Source organism: Rhincodon typus, chromosome 4 (genome assembly GCF_021869965.1).
Source record: "Rhincodon typus isolate 14 chromosome 4, sRhiTyp1.1, whole genome shotgun sequence".
NCBI classification, from domain to species: Eukaryota; Metazoa; Chordata; class Chondrichthyes; order Orectolobiformes; family Rhincodontidae; genus Rhincodon; species Rhincodon typus.
In genome coordinates this window covers 61,369,064-61,390,120 of record NC_063335.1, presented here as the reverse complement: position 1 = coordinate 61,390,120, position 21,057 = coordinate 61,369,064, and the positions used below count along the sequence as shown (strand labels likewise).

At 41.1% G+C, this 21,057-nt stretch overlaps 1 protein-coding gene across 2 annotated transcripts in view; it reads right to left on the bottom strand.

Moving 5' to 3' along the window:
- tmem68 (transmembrane protein 68) overlaps nt 1-21,057 on the bottom strand; it is a 59,749-nt gene that overhangs the window by 23,012 nt on the left and 15,680 nt on the right. For both annotated transcript variants that reach the window (XM_048595691.1, XM_020519297.2), the window contains exons 4-5: nt 14,865-15,032; nt 7,962-8,155 (exon numbers count right to left, since the gene is read on the bottom strand). In XM_048595691.1, coding sequence (XP_048451648.1) covers nt 7,962-8,155; nt 14,865-15,032 — 362 coding nt within the window. The remainder of the gene's footprint in view (nt 1-7,961; nt 8,156-14,864; nt 15,033-21,057) is intronic.

Sequence of the window (21,057 nt, the reverse complement as noted above, 5' to 3'; positions counted from 1 at the left end):
AACTATCCACAGCCGGAGATGTATCTTTGTTGCTGAGTTTTGGTATTTTAATGGAATCTATGTTTGATCAATATTTTTAAATGTTTCCTTAAATACTTACAGTTGCACGCCAGCCAGACTGGGACGAATATCCTTGTAAGGGTATTCACCAGTACTGTGGAGAGAGTTTAAAACTAGGTGGCAGGTGGATAGGAACTTGAGTGTGGAGAGAAGAGGGAGGGAAAGAAACATGGAACTGAAATTACGAAGGTGAAGTGGAAGGCAAAGGAAAGGAGATAGTACAAAGAAAAGTGAGTATAAAAGTCAAAAAGACAGTCTAAAGGTGTTACAAATCTGAATGCATGGAGAGTTCACAATTAGGTAGAAGAATTGTAAATGGGTATGATATGATTACAATTACAGTGTCACGGCTGCAGGGTGACCAGGATTAGGAACTAAAATTCAGAGGGTATTCAATTGTTACGATGAACAGACAAAAAGGAAATGGAGGGCGCGTTGTTAGTGAAAGATCAAATTACTGCAATAATGAGAAAGGATATTGACATTTCACTTAAATTGGTATTCTTGAAAACTGATGAGTACAAGACGAACAACATTCTAAAAAGTCTTTCTTCAGCAATATGCAAGTATTAAATTAATTGTATTTACGTTTTTTAATTATTCTGTGCCGATTCTTTGCTTGAAATGTGAAAACTGGCGACAGTTCTTACATGTAGTAACTAGAGGTTTGAATTTATTTTATCATAAAAGCTAATCTCCATCTAGACCGTACCACAAGTCTCTAGAGAGAGCAGTCAACATCTCTTGATGGTAATGCTGTAATGGAAATGATGCACAAATACAGAGATCAGGGAAGAATGCAGCAAAAAAATGAGAGATTATAATGAGAGATTCAAACATTCAGAGATTTAAACAGCTTCAGTAGTAAAGGCAATGCATTTCTAGAACGTACTTGTTATAATGTCTTTGACAGCACATTACAAAATTCAGGGCTGATTAGCTCAGTTGGCTGGACAGCTGGTTTACAATGTAGCGTGATGCCAACAGCACAGGTTCAACTCCCATACCGACTCGGGTTATCATGAAAGACTCTCAACTTGTCCTCACCTGAGGTGCAGTAACCCTCACATTCAACTACCACCAGTCATCTCTATCTAATGAGAGAGCAACCCTATGGTCCTCTGGAACTATGGCGACTTTACGCCTTTTATTACAGGAATAATATGGCTATGAGCCATGCTAAGTGAAGTGATAAATGACCATCAGAATTAGTTTGCAACCTGAGCACAAAGGGTCATCTTGTGACGAGTAAACAAAACATTACAGTTTGTCATAGATTTCAGGAGAGAGCTACAAATCAAGGTATTAAATTTAAGTGAGTCTTGAAGGGACAAGAAATGAATTGATCACAATAAACTGGACTGAATTCTTATTAGGCAACCGTACAAACCACCAACAGAAAATATTCAAAGTAGCATTTGATGCAATAGAGAAGTGCACATTGCCAACTGCCAAATGTGAAACTTACGTAGGTTAGCAACTGTCGCCAATTAATTTTGTCATAAAATCATACAGCACAGCTGGAGGCCATTTCAGTCTATCATGCCTGCAGCAGCTCCATTAAAAAAAAGAAACTAATCCCACTTTCTGCTCTGTCTCCATAGCCGAGAAATATTTTTCTTTAAGCACATTCAAAAGGAAATTGGTCATATTTCATGGATCATAGAATCCCTACAGTACGGAAACAGGCCCTTCGGCCCAACAAGTCCACACTGACCCTCAGAGCACCCACCCAAACCCATCCCCCTATAACCCACCTAATGTACAAATCCCTGAACACTACAGGCAGTTTAGCATGATCAATCCATCTCGCCTGCACATCTTTGGACTGTAGGAGGAAACCACAGTACCCAAAGGAAACCCACGTAGACATGGGGAGAATGTGCAAACTCCACACAGGCAGTTGCCCGAAGGTGGAATTGAACCCGCTGGCGCTATTAGGCAGCAGTGCTAACCACCGTGCCACCATGACGCCCACCATTATTTCAGGCAGCATTTTCCAAAACGTAGCAACCTATTGCAAATCATGCAAAGTCTGTCTCTTAATTTAATATGTCTGGTATTTCCTTATTGTTTACTATAATTTCTTCTACCTCCTATTTTAGTGAACTAAATTCCCTTTGGTTATGCTCTTTCTCTCCATGTATTTGTGAAAACCTTATTAACTTTGATCTCACTTGCATCTTTCTTTATGCACATCATTACTTTCTCGACAAATTTGTTGCTTTTTTATAACTTGCCCAGTCTGCTGGATTTCTACTATTCTTGCCATTTGTTCAAGTTTTCTTCTTTTGGTTTGACAAATTTTCTTTGCTGGTTAGTCCTCAACTGGAGCATTGTGTCCCATTCGAGCCATCATCCTTTGGAAGGATACCAAGGCTCTGAAGTGGATACAGAGGAGATTTAAGTGTTGTGTCAGGAGGGAAGGGCTTTAATTACATGGAGAGCTAGAAAATCTCTTCAGGAGAGAAGATTGAAATGAATTTAATTGGCATGTTCAAAATTATGAACAGTTTGAGTAAGAAAAAAATATTTATAATAGCAGGAGAATTAATAACTAGAAGAGACAGACTTTGCATGATTATGCAATAGGTTGCTATGTTTTGGAAGATGCTGCCTGAAATAATGGCGGGTGGCATGGTGGCACAGTGCTTAGCACTGCTGCCTAATAGCGCCAGGGACCCGGGTTCAATTCCACCTTCGGGCGACTGCCTGTGTGGAGTTTGCACATTCTCCCCATGTCTACCTGGGTTTCCTCTGGGTACTGTGGTTTCCTCCTACAGTCTGAAGATGTGCAGGCGAGATGGATTGGCCATGCTAAATTACCTGTAGTGTTCAGGGATTTGTACATTAGGTGGGTTATAGGGGGATGGGTTTGGGTGGGTGCTCTGAGGGTCAGTGTGGACTTGTTGGGCCGAAGGGCCTGTTTCCATACTGTAGGGATTCTAAGAGTGGCACAGATTTTGCAGTAGAGGTATCGGTGAAGTTATCAGTGTCCATTACTATTGCCATTACTAAATAGCAACATCGAGCATCTGAGCATGTTCAAATAAACAAATAAATCAAGAAGCTGCTGTCTGAGTTTTCTTGGTCCTTCATACGGTTCTTTATAAAATACAGCATTGTGAAACAGTACATTGAAACAAATGCACTATTGTGAAGTTGCAATTCTTACCTACCACACATGTTGGAACCTGTCCTTTCAAGTTTAGGCAAACTTTCAATTTAAGTTATCGTTGTGTATCTTCTGACGTTGCATATTATATTGTACACATATACAGTGTCCTTGCTTCAGATTTTAATTATTGATGGAGAATTTTTAAAAGTACTTTTATTCTGTTTTAATCTCTCTTAGGACTTCTAATGGATACTTCACATCTCAGTAATATAATTAAGGAGACAAAGCTTTACTTGCTCTGTCCAAAGAGGTTCCCATAGAGGGTTACTGCACTCTTTTTGATTTCCAAAACTTCAAGCATAAAAGCAGATGAAATGACTGTTAACAACTCCAAATACAATGAATGGCCAATGTTTTTCATTCACCACTCACAACAAGATCCAGGCAAAGGTGTTAATATTCAAACAGAGGCAAAGCATAAAATAGCAAATATTAGATTAATCTTATCAACTGTTAAAGACAGTTGAAGCTAATTAGAATGTGCAAAATACCTCACTACAAAAGTGAAATACTATGAATGTGGAAATTTAAAATAAAACCGAAAATGCTCAATATAATTATCTGGTTGACCAGCACTTGTGAAATAAAAACAATAGACAACATATTTAGTGTTTCAGGTCAATCATCTTTGATCAGGGCTAGAAATATAGGATATCATAGAATCCCTACAGTGTGGAAACAAGCCCTTCGGCCCAACAGTCCACACTGACCCTCAGAGCATACCACGCAGACCCATCCCACATAACCCACCTAATCTGGACATCCCTGAACACTAAGGGAAATTTAGCATGGCCAATCCACCTAGCCTGCACATCTTTGGACTGTGGGAGGAAACCCACACAGGCATGGTGACAATGTGCAAATTCCACACAGACAGTCACCCGAGGGTAGATTCGAACCTAGATCCCCGGTGCTGTGAGGCACCAGTGTTAACCTCTGAGCCACTGTGCCGCCCCATATAACAAGGATAAAGCTTTTAAGCAAGGTACAGGGGAGGAAAAAAAAAGAGATAGGCTGAAAGACGGTAGAGATTGTTGAGGAAAAGGGATGATGGTGCATGGTAAATGGAGATGGCAGTTGGAAATGGAAAGAAACAAAAAAATAGCTCAAAGAAGGGAACAACAGAAATGTCATCAACAGCTGCTTGCTATATATACTAGAGACAGAAGGTATGAGCTAAAATTACTACTGTCAAATTGAAAATCTGTATTTCCTCAAGCATTCCCTTAAAGCTTCATTAGAATGGCAACATCAGAGAGTTCAGAATGGAGTAAGATGGTGAAATAAACATAGAACAGTCCCTTTGATCCAAAATGTCTGTGCCAACCATGATGCCATTCAAAACTAATCCCATCTGCCTGCATGTAGGCCATAACCCTCTTTTCCCTGCTTGTTCTGATGTTTAATTGCCTCCTAAACTTTGTTATTGTATCTGAATAAATAGAATCCCTACAGTGTGGAAACAGGCCCTTCGGCCCAACAAGTCCACACCAACCCTCAGAACATCCCACCCAGACCCATTCCCCAAACCCACCTAATCTACACATCCCTGAACACTATGGGCAATTTAGTATGGCCAATCACCTATCCTGCACATCTTTGGACTGTGGGAGGAAACCAGAGCACCTGGAGGAAACCCATGCAGACATGGGGAGAACGTGCAAACGTGCAAACTCCACACAGACAGTTGCCCAAGGGTGGAATCGAACCCAGGCTCCTGGTGCTGTGAGGCAGCAGTGCTAACCACTGAGCCACAGTGCCACTCAATTCATATAGCATCCTTAACTCAATGTGAAGTCCCTTGGGACATTTCAGAGTGTAAAACAAAATCTGACACCAAGCAGTTTCCGAAATTTGTTTTGCTATTACAAAAATTCCCAAGCTGAATCTTGCACCCATTTTATTATATTATTTAAACATCTGACAAGCAAATTGTCCTTTGCCGAACTGTCACTGGAACAACATTAAACTCAACTGCTTCATAAATTCAAACTTTTGAAAGACATACATCAGTGCCTGACATATAGCCTTTGAGGACAATTTACTAGCTTAGTTAATGGCCTGGGATGCAGTCATTTTGCATCACTGATCGCAATTGTTAAAATAAGGTGTTGAAAAGAATCAAACAGGATTTAAAATGTTACCAAAATTACAAAAATGTTGATCAATAAATTAGCAAGAATGAGAAAGTTTTATCCAATATTAAACACTGTCCAATCTGCTAAGGTTTTAAACCAGGTTACAAAAGATATTGGGCATGGTCAAAACTGTAATATAATCACATCATTATTCAGGTTGTGAAGAACTTGGAAGTTACTTAACGGAGTGTCTAAGAAAGTGTGTGTGTGCGGGAGAGCGTGCGCCATTACTTTTGGTGCAAAACTTGAACCATTGACTTCAATCTTAACAGGGAACACACATTATGTTGTAAAAAATCTTAACTTCACTGTCATTTTTGCCAAAATTGGAACTGTTGTATGTAAATATTAACTGTGAATGCCTTTACGTTTACTACTGTTCATTCAAACTGATTTTGTTCAATAAATGTAAATTATTCAGTTATATTGTTTGATTAACTTTGTGCTGATTATTTATTTGTCTATTTTTAAAACCGACTTGATAGTTTGAAGGAGAATTCAATTACAATACTGTGAATTTCATTCAAGTAATTAATTGTAGAAAGATTACGCTAGGAGCTGTAACTCCACACACAATAGTATTTGCACAGAGATATTTCTCTTGCTGTGCGTGCTTGTAGCAGTTATTTTTCCCATTTTAAGTATCTGACACATTCTCAAATGTTGAAGGGAGGACAGACAACCTTTCTGCACTTACTGACGTAATTACAATTTGATTCTTATTGCTTGGAACCTTCTGATGAAGCTGATACCTATTACAGTCCATAATTGGAAAAAAATCAACAATACAAGCCCATGTTTTTTCCACTGTTCTGTGAGCTGTATCATTGGTCACGATGCATTTTAATTAAATTGGAAGCCATACCCCTTTTAAACACCATTTAATATTAAAAAGAAAGACTTTCATTTATACAGTCCATTTGATGATGTCAAGATGTCCTAAAGTGTTGTATAACAAATTCAGTATTTTTGATGTAATGACCACTTATCTTAAAAAAGACAGCCAATTTGAGCACAGCAAATTCCTACAAACAATAGTGCAAAATCTGTCCAGGTAATTTTTGAGAGATGCATTACTACAGATAAGCTTAGGAATGAAAAGTTTTAATTTGTATGTGTTATTAGGTTGTTAAGGAAGCCTTTGATTTTGCATTTTTTTCAATGCCACGTAAGAAAGAACAAACAAAATTATAGTTAGAACCATGATCTTACAGAATGGTGAAGCAGGCTCAAAGGACCAAATGGCCTACTCTGATTCCTTGCTCATATGGGAGAGAAACAGGAGTCAGGAGTAGAACATTTGGCAGGAAATTAGCATTTGCGTGGGTTATTGCCATTTAGCATCATTTGTCATAGGTTGAGGGGCTGCCGTAAAAAACCAGGAGTGACTAAACTAATTTTCACAAGTTAGGAACTGCGGTAAGGATCCAGTGATCAGTATTATAATCCAGTATTAGGTCTAAACCAATTGCCTCTGGAAAAAGTAAATAGTCTGTTAGAAAACTCCATCAGGGAGGGAGGCAAGGGAGGGAAACACCTAGCAGCAAAGAGCTGAGAACAGTGTAGTTTCAGTAATTATAGCAGTCTGAGGTGCCTCTTACGGTATAGTGGCAGTGTTGCTATCTCTGCACCCGGAAACCTGGGTTCAAGTCTCACCTTCTTCAGAAGTGTGTCATAACACAACTGAATAGGCTGTTTAAACATATCCATGATATACTGGAAATATTAGGTTTGAAAAATAATCCACTGCTGTTGAAGTGTTAATGCTACAAAGGGATTTATATGCATGTTAAGACACAAACTGACTAAGCTAAAATATTGAAGGGTGTCATGAGCCAAGAGAACAAGTTCAAGGAACCTAGCGAAAACCTCAGGTGTCCTGAGATTCACGGGAGAAAGAAACTGACAAGTACTGAACTTGTGTATTGTGTCATATCTAGAACTAATTATATATGAAGTATCAATATTTATTACACAATAAATCTTGTTAATTTCAATTCTAAATTCTAATTATTCTTTTTGTTAGCTTCAACAAGAATTTCTACCTTTTCGTTTTACAAGAGAGTTCAAATCCCAACGGTTTGTAGTACTCCTTCAGTACTAGTCTGCTTGTCAGTCTACACTCTGAGGCTTAAGTCTCTGAACAGACTTTGAGCCTACAATCTCTTGACTCAAAGGCAAGAAGGTTACTGACTGTGTCATGGGTGATACATTAAGATAAAGTAAATCTATTGATGGTTATGAATCAATTTGACTTTGTAGTTAACATTAACTTTCAAGAGTAACTAGGATAGCATTTGCCAGGCTGACTGCCAGCTAAATAGAGTGGACTAATGGTGAGAGTAAGAGACCGTCCACTAATCTTATATAATAAATATCTTTTCAGTTGGCAAATGACACTTTCACCGTGACAATGGAGGTAAAAAGGGAATCCATAAATGTTCATGTTTGCTACCACTCTTCCTTTACACTAGGGATTTCTTCAGGGCAAAAGTAGTTATAGAATATGGGCAGACATGAAATAGCAATTGAAAAATTCAATTGTACATTTGCTAAAAAGTAAACCATTGCTTAATGGTACTCACCACTTGAGCATCAATTGCCACTTGAGCAAAACCCTTCCGACCACGCCAGAATATGCCATAAGTCTCATCACTAAACAGTGCTTCACGGACTCCACCTGGTGAGATGGCTAGTAAGTGACCACTTTTCAAAGCTTTGACACATTCTTCTTGTGGGCCATGCATAACACTAAAAACTTCCAACAATAATTTAAAGCCTGAAAGAAAATTTAGGGACCTGCTTACTGGCAGAAACAAGTGTGAAAAAATATAAAGCAACTGAGTATTTTAGTTCTATTGACTCACATAAAAGCATTAAAAGCATAACAGCACGGAAACAGATTCATCGGTCCAAATCATCTGTGCTGACTGGACATCCCAATCTAACCTATCCCATTTGCCAGCATTTGGCCCATATCCCTCTAAAAACTTCCTATTCATATACCCATCCAGATGCCTTTTAAAATGTTGTAATTGTAGCCATCTCCACTAAATCCTCTGGCAGCTAGCTCTATACATACACCATCTTCTATTTGAAAGTTGCTCCTCAGGTCCTTTTTAAATCTTTCCTCTCACCCAAACCTACATCCTCTAGTTTTGGACTTTCCCACCCTAGGAAAAAGACTTTGGCTTTTCACCCTATCCAAGCCTCTCATGATTTTATAAATGTCTATAATGTACTCCTCAGCCTCAAATGCTCCAGGGAAAAAGCCCCAGCCTATTCAGTCTCTCCCTACAGTTCATACCCTCTAGACCCAGCAACATCTGGATAAATCTTTTCTGCACCCTCTCAAGTTTAACAACATCCTTCCTATAGAAGGACTGCCAGAAATACACATAGTATTCCAAAAATGCCTTTGACAAAATTAATATTAGACCTAAACCAACCAGAATGCTATTTATTGACTGGCTGTTCATTAATTACTCACCATTCTAAGTTCATGTAAAATCAGCAACTATGTTTTTTTTACAAGATTTCACACAACCTTGAAAATTTTACTCATTTATACAAACATCTGAGTAAAACAACTTAGGATACAAGTGGATTCATGGTTATCAAGCAGGTATTCATCGAGGGGATTTAACTCATGCACTATCAAAGAGACCATGTTTACAAGATTGTGGAAAGTGGCAGAGGTGTAGGAAATTGAGAGTGCTAGCTGCAGAGAGTGAAATGCTGGGAGTTGAGATAAGTGTCGGAGTTTAGGAAAGGAAGGCATTGCTGTGTCTTATTTCCCTTACTACTCAATAGGTCCAGTGGAGTCATGAATAGGCCAAACGTTACACTTCAAAAGGACATTTCACCAGCGACTGCCCAGGCAGAGAAAAGAAAGAGCATAGGAGATTTGAAAAGACTTAAAAAGGTCCGTTGGAGGTAAGCAGTTGTTACTGTCACCAGCGACCGCCCAGGCAACAAATAAAAGGAAAGCAGGCTCTAGTGGAGTGGCCATTTTTGAGAGGGGCTGCTTTGAGATCGAAGTGCTGCTGGTAGGTCTAAGTGCAGGCTTAGGTAAATGCCGGGTTTTCTTGAGGAGGATGAGTAGTAACAATGCATAAGGCAAAATAAGACTTTTTTTTTTCCTACGTCCAATAGTTGCTAAACGGACAGAGATGGCAGTCAGTAGAGTGGTATGCTCCTCCTGTCAGACGTGGGAAATTAGGGAGCAGTCAAGCGCCCCGGCAACTATGTCTGCAGGACGTGTGTCAGGCTGCAGCTCCTTGCAGACAGCATGGATCGGTTGCATCAGCTGGACACAATGAGCATACAGGAGGCAGACAGTGTCACAGATAGTAGCTTCAGGGATGGGTTCAGTTGGGTAGATGGGTGACCACCAGGAGAGGTAGCCAGGTAGTGTAGGAGTCTCCTGTGGCTATCACCCTCTCAAACAAGTATATCAGTCCGGATACCATTGTTAGGAATGGGGATAGCCTCTCAGGGGAAAAGAGCAACAGCAGCCAGGCACCTGGCTCTGTTGTAAGAGAATGGCAAAGTCCAAGCGTGCAATTGTGACACGGGACTCTCTAGCCAGGGGCACAGACAGGCATTTCTGCAGCCACGAGCAAGGCTCCAGGATAGCATGTTGCCTCTAGCTGGTGCCAGATTCAAGGACGTCTTGCAGCATTTGCAATTTCTCAAAGGAGAGCGTGGGCAGCCAAAAGTAGTTGTACATGTTGGTACCAATGACATATGTAGAAAAAGGGATGAGGTCCTGCAGAGTGAATGAAAGGAGTTAAGCAAGAGGTTAAAGAGCAGGACATCAAGGCTGGTAATCTCTGGATTACTCCCGGTGCTGCATGCTGGTGATTGTAGGAAAAGGAGAACAGGACAGATGAATGTGTGGCTGCAGAGCTGGTGCAAGGAATGCAGATTTTTGGATCATTGGGATCACTTCTGGGGCAGCAGTGAGCTGTCAAAGAGGGACAGGTTGCACCTGAACTGAAGTGGACCAATATCCTGGTGGGCAGATTTGCTAGAGCTATTCAGGAAGCTTTAAACTAATCTGGCAGGGGTTTGGGACCCTACACAGTAGTGAGGCAAACAGAAGGTTAAGGCTTGTACAGAAGTTAAAGAGAACAAGTTAGACAGAAAAGGCAAGCAACAGCATAGCAGGCAACGAGGAAAGACTAATGAATTAAACTGCATTATTTCAATGCAAGAGGTAAGGCAGGTAAGGCAGATGAACTTACAGCATGGACGGATATCATAGTTATTGCAGAAACATGGCTGAGGGACGGACAGGACTGGCAGCTCGATGTGCAGATGCTATAGGAAGGGTAGAAGGGAGACGAGAGAGGAGGGGGACTGGCATTTTTTGATTTGGGAAAACATCACAGCAGTACTTAGAGAGGATATTCCTGACTGATCGTTCAATAAGCCTATGTGGGTGAGAAATAAGAAGGGGGTGATCGCTTTGATGGGACTGTACTATCGACCCCCTAATAACCAGAGGGAAATTGAGGAGCAAGTATGTAGGGAGATCAAAATAGCTGTATGAAGAGTACGGTTGTAATAATAGGAGGTTTTAACTTTCCAAACATAGACTGGAACTGTCATAGTGTTAAGGCCTTGGATAGGAAGTATTTGTTAAGTGTGTTCAGGAAAAATTTCGCAATCAATATGTGAAGATGGCACTACTAGAGAAGGGGAAATATGTGACCTCATCTTGGGAACTTATGCAGGGGAAGTGACTGAGATGTTCGTGGGGGAACACTTTGGGACCGATGACCATAATTCTATTTGTTCTAAAATAATTATGAAAAAGCTAGGTCTGGTCCACAAGTTAAAGTTCTAGGAGCAAATTACTGCAGAAGTTTGGAATCTGTACTGAAAACAACAAATTCTGGACATCACAGCAGGTCAGGCAGCATCCATGGAAAGAAAGCAGCTAACATTTTGAGTCTACATGGCTCTTCATCAGACCTGAAGTGAAGTTACACTTTTAAGTTAAAGTTCTTAATTGGAGCAAGGTTAATTTTGATGGCACTAGGCAGAAACTTTCAAAAGTTGATTGGGGGCAGGCTGTTTGCAAGTAAACAGACATCTGCCAAATGGAAGGCTTTCAAAAGCAAGATAACGAGAGTTCAGGGCCAGCATGTCCGTGTTAGTGTGAACAGCAAGACCAGCAGTAGTAGGGAACACTGAATGACTAGAGATATTGAGGCTCTGGTGAAGAAAAAGGAGGCATATGTCAGGTATGAGTAACTGGGATCAAGTGAGTCCATCGAGTGTAGGGGTGTACGAGTACAGGAGTGCATTTAAGAGGGAAATCAGGAGGCAAAAAGGGGACATGAGATAGCTTTGAAAGATAAGTTAATGGAGAACCCAAAGAGATTCTACAAGTATCTTAAGGGCAAAAGAGTAACTAGGGGGAAAATACAGTTCCTTAAAGATCAATGCAGCCACTTGCGTGTTGAACCACCGGAGATGTGTGAGATCCTAAATACTAGTTCTCATCAGTATTTACTGTGGAGAAAGGATGTGAAAGTTAAAGAAATTAAGGAATAAACAGTGATGTCTTGAAAAGACAGAAGAGGTGGTGCTGGAGCTCTTAAAAGGCATAAAGCTAGATGAATCCCCAGGACATGATCAAGAGTTTCTGAGAGCATTGTGGGAAGCTAGGGAAGAAATTGCAGAGCCCCTAGTGGAGATATTTGCATCATCACCAGCCACAGTTGAGGTGTCGGATAACTGGACGGTGGCTAATGTTGTGCTTTTATTGAAGAAAGGCTGCAAAGAAAACCCAGGAACTACAGACTGGTGAGTCCTAATGTCAGTGGTGGGTAAGTTGTTGGAGGGGATTCTGAGACACAGAATCTTATGCATTTGGATAGGCAAGGACTAATTAGGGATACTCAGCATGGCTTTGTGCATGGGAAATCCTGTCTCCGAAATTTCATTGACTTTTTTGAAGATGTAAGCAAAAAGATAGATGAAGACAAGAGCGGTAGCTGTTGTCAACATGGACTTTAGCAAGGCCACTGACAAGATACCACATGGTAGACTGGTTAGTGAGGTTACAACACATGGGATCCAGGGAGATCTAGCCAATTGGATAAAAAAAAAGTGCTTGACAGTAGGGGACAGAGTGTGTTGGTAGAGGGTAATTTAGCATGGTCAATTCATCTAACTTGCACATCTTTGGGCTGTGGGAAGAAACCAGAGCACCCGGGGAGAGTGTGCAAACTCCACACAGATAGTCGCCCAAGGCTGGAATCGAACCCAGGTCCCTGGCGCTGTGAGACAGCAGTGCTAACCACTGAACCACCATACCGCCCCAAGATGTGCTTGCTTGGCAAAAGAAGAAAGAAAAGATTTGAAGAACACTACCACTGCCTCAAACATCTTACTTTGGATGAAATGATGGTTAAAGAGGGAAGAACAACATACAAGCCATGATGCATACCAATTCTGCAATGCTTGTACATTTCAACTGCTTTTTAAAAATTGTTAATGTTTACCCTGTCTACAATTTAAGGAGGATTGAAAATTTCTTCAGATCATGCTCAAAATAAACTCGGTATTTTTCACATTTTGTTCAGTATACTTAGTAAAATAATATTTTTGTATTGATTTTGCTGGTTATTACACTGTCAAAGTATCTAAAGTGCATTAGTTTCACAACATATATCTTTACTCGGGAGGATAAGGCTGCAAGCACAGAATTCGAGAAAACAGACTGTGAAGTTCTTGAGCAAATTGATATAAGAAGCGAGGAGGTATTGGTAGTTTGATGGATTTAAAAGCGAGCAAATCCCCAGATCTGGATCAGTTGTAACCCTGGCTGCTGTGGGAGGTGAGAGAGGAAATTACAGGGGCCTTGACCCAAATTTTAAACTTGTCTCTGACCACAGGAGAGGTGCCAGAGGACTGAAGGACAGCAATGTAGTTCCACTTTACAAGAAGCACTGTAGAGATAGGTCAGGGAACAATAGACCAGTGAGTCTAACATCAGACGTGGAGAACCCATTGGAGAAAAAAATGAAGGAGAAAATTAATTTCCATTTAGACAGGCAAGGTTTAATAAGGGTAGTCACCATGGCTTTGTCAGGAGGTGGTCACAGCTAACAAATCTAGCGGAATGTTGAGAGGAAGTTACCAAGTGTTTAGATGTGGTTACGGCAGTTGATGAAGATTTCAGCTTAGTCTTTCACAACGTTTCACATGGCAAACTGACCAAGGTGGTAAAAGCTCCAGGATACCTTGTCAAGATGTATCTTAATTGGCTTAGTAGCAGCAGATTGAGGGTAGTGGTAGAAGGCTGTTGGTGTGACAGAGCCTGGTATGCAGTGGCATCTACAGGGATAAGTGCTGGTCGCCAATTGTTTGACATTCATAAATGGGCAGCAGATACATGGTAACACCGCCACTTGCGGTTCCTATCCAAGCCACTCACCATCCTGACAGAAATATATTTCTCATTCTTATATATTGCTCATTCACGGTGTCTGGGTCAAAATCCTGGAATTCCCTTCCTAAGAACATTGTCAGTCAACCTACAGCACTCTATTGCAGTTGAGGAAGGCAGCTCCCTACCACCTTCTCATAGGCAACTAGGGATGGGCAATAAATGCTGGCTCGACAGCAACATTTACATTCCACAAGTGAAGAAATGGGAGGTGATGCACTTTGGAAGAAAGAACTGGACAAGGGATTACTCAAATGAATGACAGAACACTAAGAAGCTCAGTGGAACGCAGGAATCTTGGGGTGCTTACCCACAAATTCCTGAAGATGACAGGACAGGTTAACAAGTTAATTAAGAAGGCATATAGGTTGCTTGCCTTTATCATTCATGGCATAGGCTATAAGAGCAGAGAGGTCATGTTAGAGCTGTACAGAACATTAAGGCCACAGCTGCAGTACTGTATGCAGTTCTGGTCACCGCACTAAAGGAAGAACATAATTGGACTGGAGTGGGAGCAGAGGAGATTCAACAGGATGTTGTCTGAATGGATCATTTCAGGAATATCTGAAGAGAGGCTGAGGCTGGATAAGCTTGGGCTGTTCTTTTTTTAGACAGCAGAGATGGTTGAGAGGGGGCCTGAGAGAGGTGTATGAGGTGATGGTCATGGAGAGAGTCAACAGAAAGCAGCTGTACCCTTTAGTCGAAGGGTCAATAACAGGGGGCTGTGGACTTGGGCCTTGCCTGAGATTGTGAGACTAGTATAGGTAATTGTACAGACTCAATGGGCCACTTCTGTACTATATGATTCTATGATGTAAAGTTATTTACAAGGTTCAATGTGAAATGCAAGGTCATTTCTCTACTGTAGAGATGTTCAAAATGTTATTTAGTGGAGGAAAACATCTAAGGGTACACACATTGGCAGCTCCTACAGAAATGGCAACTTTTGTGGTATTTGAGATAACCCATTTTGCAGAACACATAATCAAGTAAGAATGAGCAGAAATAATAGAAAAATTACCTGGTAACTTAAAAAGAAAGTGGTCAGCTACAGAGTGGCAGGTTCTTCCTTTCTGTATAATTACTTTAGCTAAAAAATAGTAATAGTCTACAGGTATGGCCCCATGATAATAAACAATCAGGGCAGGCCCTGCATCAGGAATCTTTTCCAAACCATGAACTTCGTAACCTGAGGAAAGAGGAGCAGAGTTAGCCTAATACTTAACGAATGAACAAGTCTACATTTTTATGCTTAAAATGTTTCCTGTCTACAAAAAAAAACAATATAAGTGCTAAAAATAAGAGTTACAAAATTAATCTGATCTGCACAATAAATATCACAAAAGTTGTCATATATGCCAAGTTAACAAAAGCAGATACTGCATTAATGGAGGCTCTCAACATCAATTCAATTCCGGTTACAATGAATCATGCATTGTTATCTAGGTAGGGACTCATTTCCAACATCAAAATAATAAATAACAGTTTACATTTTTCATTTCACAATACTTGCTACATTATGCTTTTATATTGTCTATTGGATATACTGCATATACAGCAGTTTCCTCCATAATATTCAGCCCACTGACATGCACGTATTCCCTTCATTGCACCAGTGGTGTCAGAGCTTTTAAGTGCCTTGGTCCTACTGTGACCTCACTATCTATTTCTCAAAACTCATCCTTTCAACCAGAAATCATAATCTTTCTTTTCTTGATTTGACATCCATTAGTCCATGTTCCCAGGTGAGAGAAATGCAAGGCACCTTTTTTTAAAGTGGTGCTTTATTAATGTCTGCTGTCACTAATTACTCAAGGAAAATGCTTTCCCCAAGTTCTTTCACAAATAATTCACTCCCTTCCTCTAATCCACCCTCCACACCCCCATTAAATCTATATAACTGAGGCTCTGTTTAACTGTTTGTCTGTCACTTGCTTTAAAGTGGTCATCCCTAATAAATCAATCAATCACTCTTTTCAACCCATTGCCTTCCTGGTTTTACTTGTGAGGAGATAGAAACCATCACATTTGGGATTAATGAATGAGATGTAAACCATGTCAGCGCTCAAAATAGACTGGAAATTTAGACAGGGATGAAAAGATGTATGAAAAGGTGTGCAAACACTTCTTGCTAATTGTATTTAGCAAAAAAAAAACAACAAAGCATGAACTGTATCAGAGATAGTAGGAACTGCAGATGCTGGAGAATCTGAGATAACAAGGTGTAGAGCTGGATGAACACAGCAGGTCAAGCAGCATCATAGGAGCAGGAAGGCTGACGTTTCGGGCCTAGACCCTTTATCAGAAAATGAAGAATTTTCTGATGAAGGGTCTAGGCCTGAAACGTCAGCCTTCCTGTTCCTATGATGCTGCTTAGCCTGCTGTGAACATAAAATTGATCTACTTCACTACCATCTTTCCCCCTCTGTATAGATCTTAAGAAGTCCCATCTCATGCAGCAAATCCTGTACTCTATCATTGAACCCCCTTCCCCTCCCCCATTTCTGAAGAAGGGTCTAGGCCCGAAACATCAGCCTTCCTGCTCCTATGATGCTGCTTGGCCTGCTGTGTTCATCCAGCTCTACACCTGGTTATCTCACTAAGCATGAACTAACTGGTTAGTCCAAATAGCCTATTTCCAATTTGTAACTTTAAATATTTTTTCCTTAAATCAAAGGAGGTACAATATGCACACATGGGGTGCCACACAACTGACCTAAATACTAGGTCCAGTTGGATTGTGCTTCGCTCTCCTGGGCCAAAATAACAGGAAGATCATAGGAACATAGAATTCCTACAGCGTGGAAGCAGGCCATTCTGTCCATCAAGTCCACACTGACCCTCCAAAGAGCATCCAGACCCAGGCCCATACCATATCCCTGTAACCCCACATTTATTATGACTAATCTACCTAGCCCACACATTCCTGGATGCTATGAGCAACTTGCTATGGTCAATCCACCAAACAGAGGAACATAGGAATTAGTTCTGGGAGTAGGCAATTCAACCCTTCGAGCACACTCCGCCATTTAACATGATCACGGCTGATCTTATCCTGGTCTCAGTTTCAGTTTCCTGCCTGCTCCCCTTTATCTCACTTTTCATCAGAAACATATTTATTTCTTTCTTGAATCTGTTGATTGCTTCTGCCTCCATCACACTCTGGGGCAGTGAATTCCACAGATTCACAACCCTCTGAGAAGTAGTTTCTCCTCATCTCAGTTCTGAACCAACCTCCTCTTATGATACTCTTTTACTCTATCTGTCCCACAAGGGGAAACACCTGTTCCACATCCATCTTATCAATACCCTTTAGCACTTTACATACCTCAGTCAAATCCCCCTGCATTCTGCTGAACACCAGCAAGTACAAGCCTTATCTGTTTAACCACTCCTCATGTGACAGCCCTTTCATCCCTGAAATCAACCTTGGGAACCTTCACTGAACCACCTCCAGTGCGACCATATTCTTCCTCAAGTAAGGAGACCAGAACTGGACACATTATTCCAGACCAAACACGTTATGCAATTGTAACAACACTTCTTTACTTTTATAATCCAGTCCTGTTGCAAAAAATGCAAGGACTGCATTTGTCTTTCTTATTGTATGCTGCATCTGCATATCCACTTTCTGCAATTCATGCATAAAGATGCTCAGATCCCTCTGCACTGACACATTTTGAATCTGGAAGTCATGCTTTTTAATTTACAGCCCAGCTCGCTGAAGTCTACTTGCAGGAATTCATCACTCTTCCTGCCTATATCATTGGTACCAATGTCTATCATGACCTCTGGCTGTTCACCCTTCCCCGTCACTATATCTTGAAAACACTTGGAGACATCCCTGACCCTGGCAAAACACCATCCTTGAGTCTTGTTTGCGGCAACAGAAACACCTGTCTGTGCCTCTAACAACTGAATCCCCAAATACCACCACTTGTCTGCACTTCAATCTACCCTCCCATAGCCAGTTGTGGTGCCACTGTTCTAGGTACTGCTGTTGTCATCCCCTGATAAGCTGTCCCCCTGAACAGTGCCTAAAATAGAACACCTGTTCAAGAGGTGATAGCCACAGGAGGCCCCTGCGCTGACTGCCTGCCCCTTGTGATCATCATTCATCTAGCTATATGCCTCAACATTGGGTGCGCCACCTCCCATCATCTGATGAGAGTTCAAAGAACATAGTCAGCATCATTTCCCATGATCAACTTCCTCTTTAAACTCTGATCTCCTACCAAGCACTCAAAATGTGAGGAGTTCAGTAGTGTTAAGATATTTTCTAATAATATATAAATTTCTCTAAGCAACCTGTTTAAAGATGTTATCACACATCTCTGGGGGGAGGCGGGACTTGAACCCTTTCCTGATTCTACCACTGTAACGTAAGAAGCCCATAAAAATCAAAAGTCTGGCATGGAAGCCAGCAATGTTTCGGGATTGAACACAGGACTGTAGCATTATAGGGACCATGCTCTAACCATCTGAGTTAACCAGCCTGCTTCTTTCAGGAGTGTCTTTAATTCAAGGTTTGTCACCAATTTTGTCAAGGTCTAGCAATTAATTCACAAGCTGTGCACAGTGTTTATTTTTGCATTCCCCTAATGTGAGAAAGTGATACACAAGGAACTGAAGTGATTCTGCCCATCAATTCAATCCCTCAAATTTTCTGACTCCTGTTCTCCAGTAAATAGTTTAAATGCGTAAAAGAGAATTTCATATGCGAGACTTCAGTTAATCATTTCCTTAGTCTGAAAAAGACTATATCAGTGTTCTGTGCTAAACTGAGCTTAAAAACCTGTATAGTATTTTCAGTTAATTCCATCACAATACTGCCCAGTCATTCTTCCCATAGCTGCATTGCCAAAACGTCACTATTTAGAGTCATAGAGTAATACAGCATGGAAACAAGCCCTTCAGCCCAAATTGGTCCATGCTGACCATGGTGCCCTGTCAACTAGTTCCAATTGCCTGCATTTGGTCCATATCCCTCTAAACCCTTCTCATCCATGTGCCTATTTTTAAAATATTGCTATTGTACTTGCCTCAACCACCCTCTCCGGCAGCCCATTCCACATACACACCACTCTCTGCGTGAAGATGTTGCCCCTCAGGTCCTTCTTAAATCTAGCCCCTCTCACCTTAAATCATTGCCCTCTAGTTTTCAATTCCCCATCCCTAGGAAAAAGACTACATGCATTCATCCTACTTATGCCCCTCATGATTTTATGCACTTCAATTAGATCACCCCTCATTCTCCGAAGTTCCAAGGAGGAAAGTCCAATCCTGGCCAACCCCTCCCTATAACTCAGGTCTACTAGGCCTGGCAACATCCTCGTAAATTTTCTTTGCACACTTTTCAGTTTAACTATGTCTTTCCTATAACAGGGTGACCAAAACTATACATAATACTCCAAGTGCAGCCTCACCAATGACTTATACAGCTGTAACATAACGTCCCAACCCCTATATTCAATGCCTCAACCAATGAAGGCTAGCATCCTAAATGTCTTCTTCACCACCCTGTCCACATGTGACACCACTTTCAAAGAACTATGTACTTGTACTCCTACTCTGTTCCACAACACTCCTCAGGACCTTACCATTTACTATACAAATCCTACCTTGGTTTGAATTTCCAAAGTGCAACACCTCACACTTCTCTGTGTTGAACTGCATTTGCCAATCCTCATTCCACTTCCCCATCTGATCAAAATCACTCTGTAATTTTTGATAACCTTCCTCGCTATCAACAATACCTCCTAATTTTGTATCATCTGCAAACTTACTTATTATGCCTTGTACATTCATTTCCAGAACATTTATGCATATAACAAATAACAAAGGTCCCAACACCAACCCATGGCACACCACTAGTCACAAGTGTTCAGTCCGAAAAACAACCTTCAACTTTCACCCTCTGCTTCCTGCCATTGAGCCGATTTTGAATCCAATTAGCTAGCTCTCCCTGGATCCCATGCGACCTAATTTTCATGACCAGCCTGCTGTGCAGGACCTTGTCAAAGGCCTTACTTACGTCCATATAGACAACATCCACTGCCCTACACTCATCTATCCTCTTGGTTACCTCTTCAAAAAACTTTAAAAGATTTGTCAGACAAGACTTCCCATGTACAAATCCACGCTCACTATCCCTAATCAGACCTTGACTATCCCAATGTTGGTGATCCTGTCCTTAAGTATCCTCTCCAATAACTTGCCTACCACTGATGTCAGGCTCACTGGCCTGTAGTTTCCTGGCTTGTCCTTGCTACCTTTCTTAAACAATGGAACAACATTAGCCACTTTCCAGTCTTCTGGAACTTCTCCGGTGGCTAAAGATGAGGCAAAACTCTCTGCAAGGGACTCTGCAATTTCTTCCCTAGCCTCCCACAACATCCGAGGATGGACTTGATCAGGCCCATGGGATTTATCCACTTTAATGGGCTTTAAGGCTGCAAACACCTCCTCTCTGTTAAAGTATATGCGGTCCAAAACATCTCCACTGGTTTCCCTTATTTCCTTAGCATCCATGATTCTCTCCTCAGTAAACACCGAGAAGAAATATTCATTAAAAATCTCCATCTCCTATGACTCCACACAAAGACAGCCATGCCAATCTTTAAGGGGACCTATTCTCTCCCTAGCCACTCTCTTACTCACAATATAGCCATAGAACCTATTTAACCTTATCTGCCAGATGCATCTCATACCTTGTTTTTGCTCTTCTGATTTCCCTCGAGTGTGCTCCTACACATTTTATAGTCATCTGAGGATTCACTTGAGTCTGATAACTTAAACCCGATGTATGCCTTCTTCTTTTTCCTGACCAAAGCCTCAATATTCCTCATCAGTCAGGGATCCCTAAACCTGCCAGATTTTCCCTTTACCATAACAGGGACATACTGTCCCTAGACTTTTGATATGACACTTTTAAAAGCTTCCCATTTGCCAGTCGTTCCTTTTCCTTCAGACAGACTCACCCAATGAACCTCTGTTGGATCCTGCCTAATGGCCCCAAAATTGGCCCTGCTCCAGTTCAGCACCTTAACCTGTGGACCTGTCCTATCTTTTCCATAACTATGTTAAAAATAAGAGAGTTACGGTCATTGGCCTCAAAGTGTTCTCCAACTGACACTTCAATCACTTGCAATGACCTCATTTCCTAAGAGGAGGTCGAGTTTGCACCCTCCCGATTTGTCACCTCCAGATTTGAA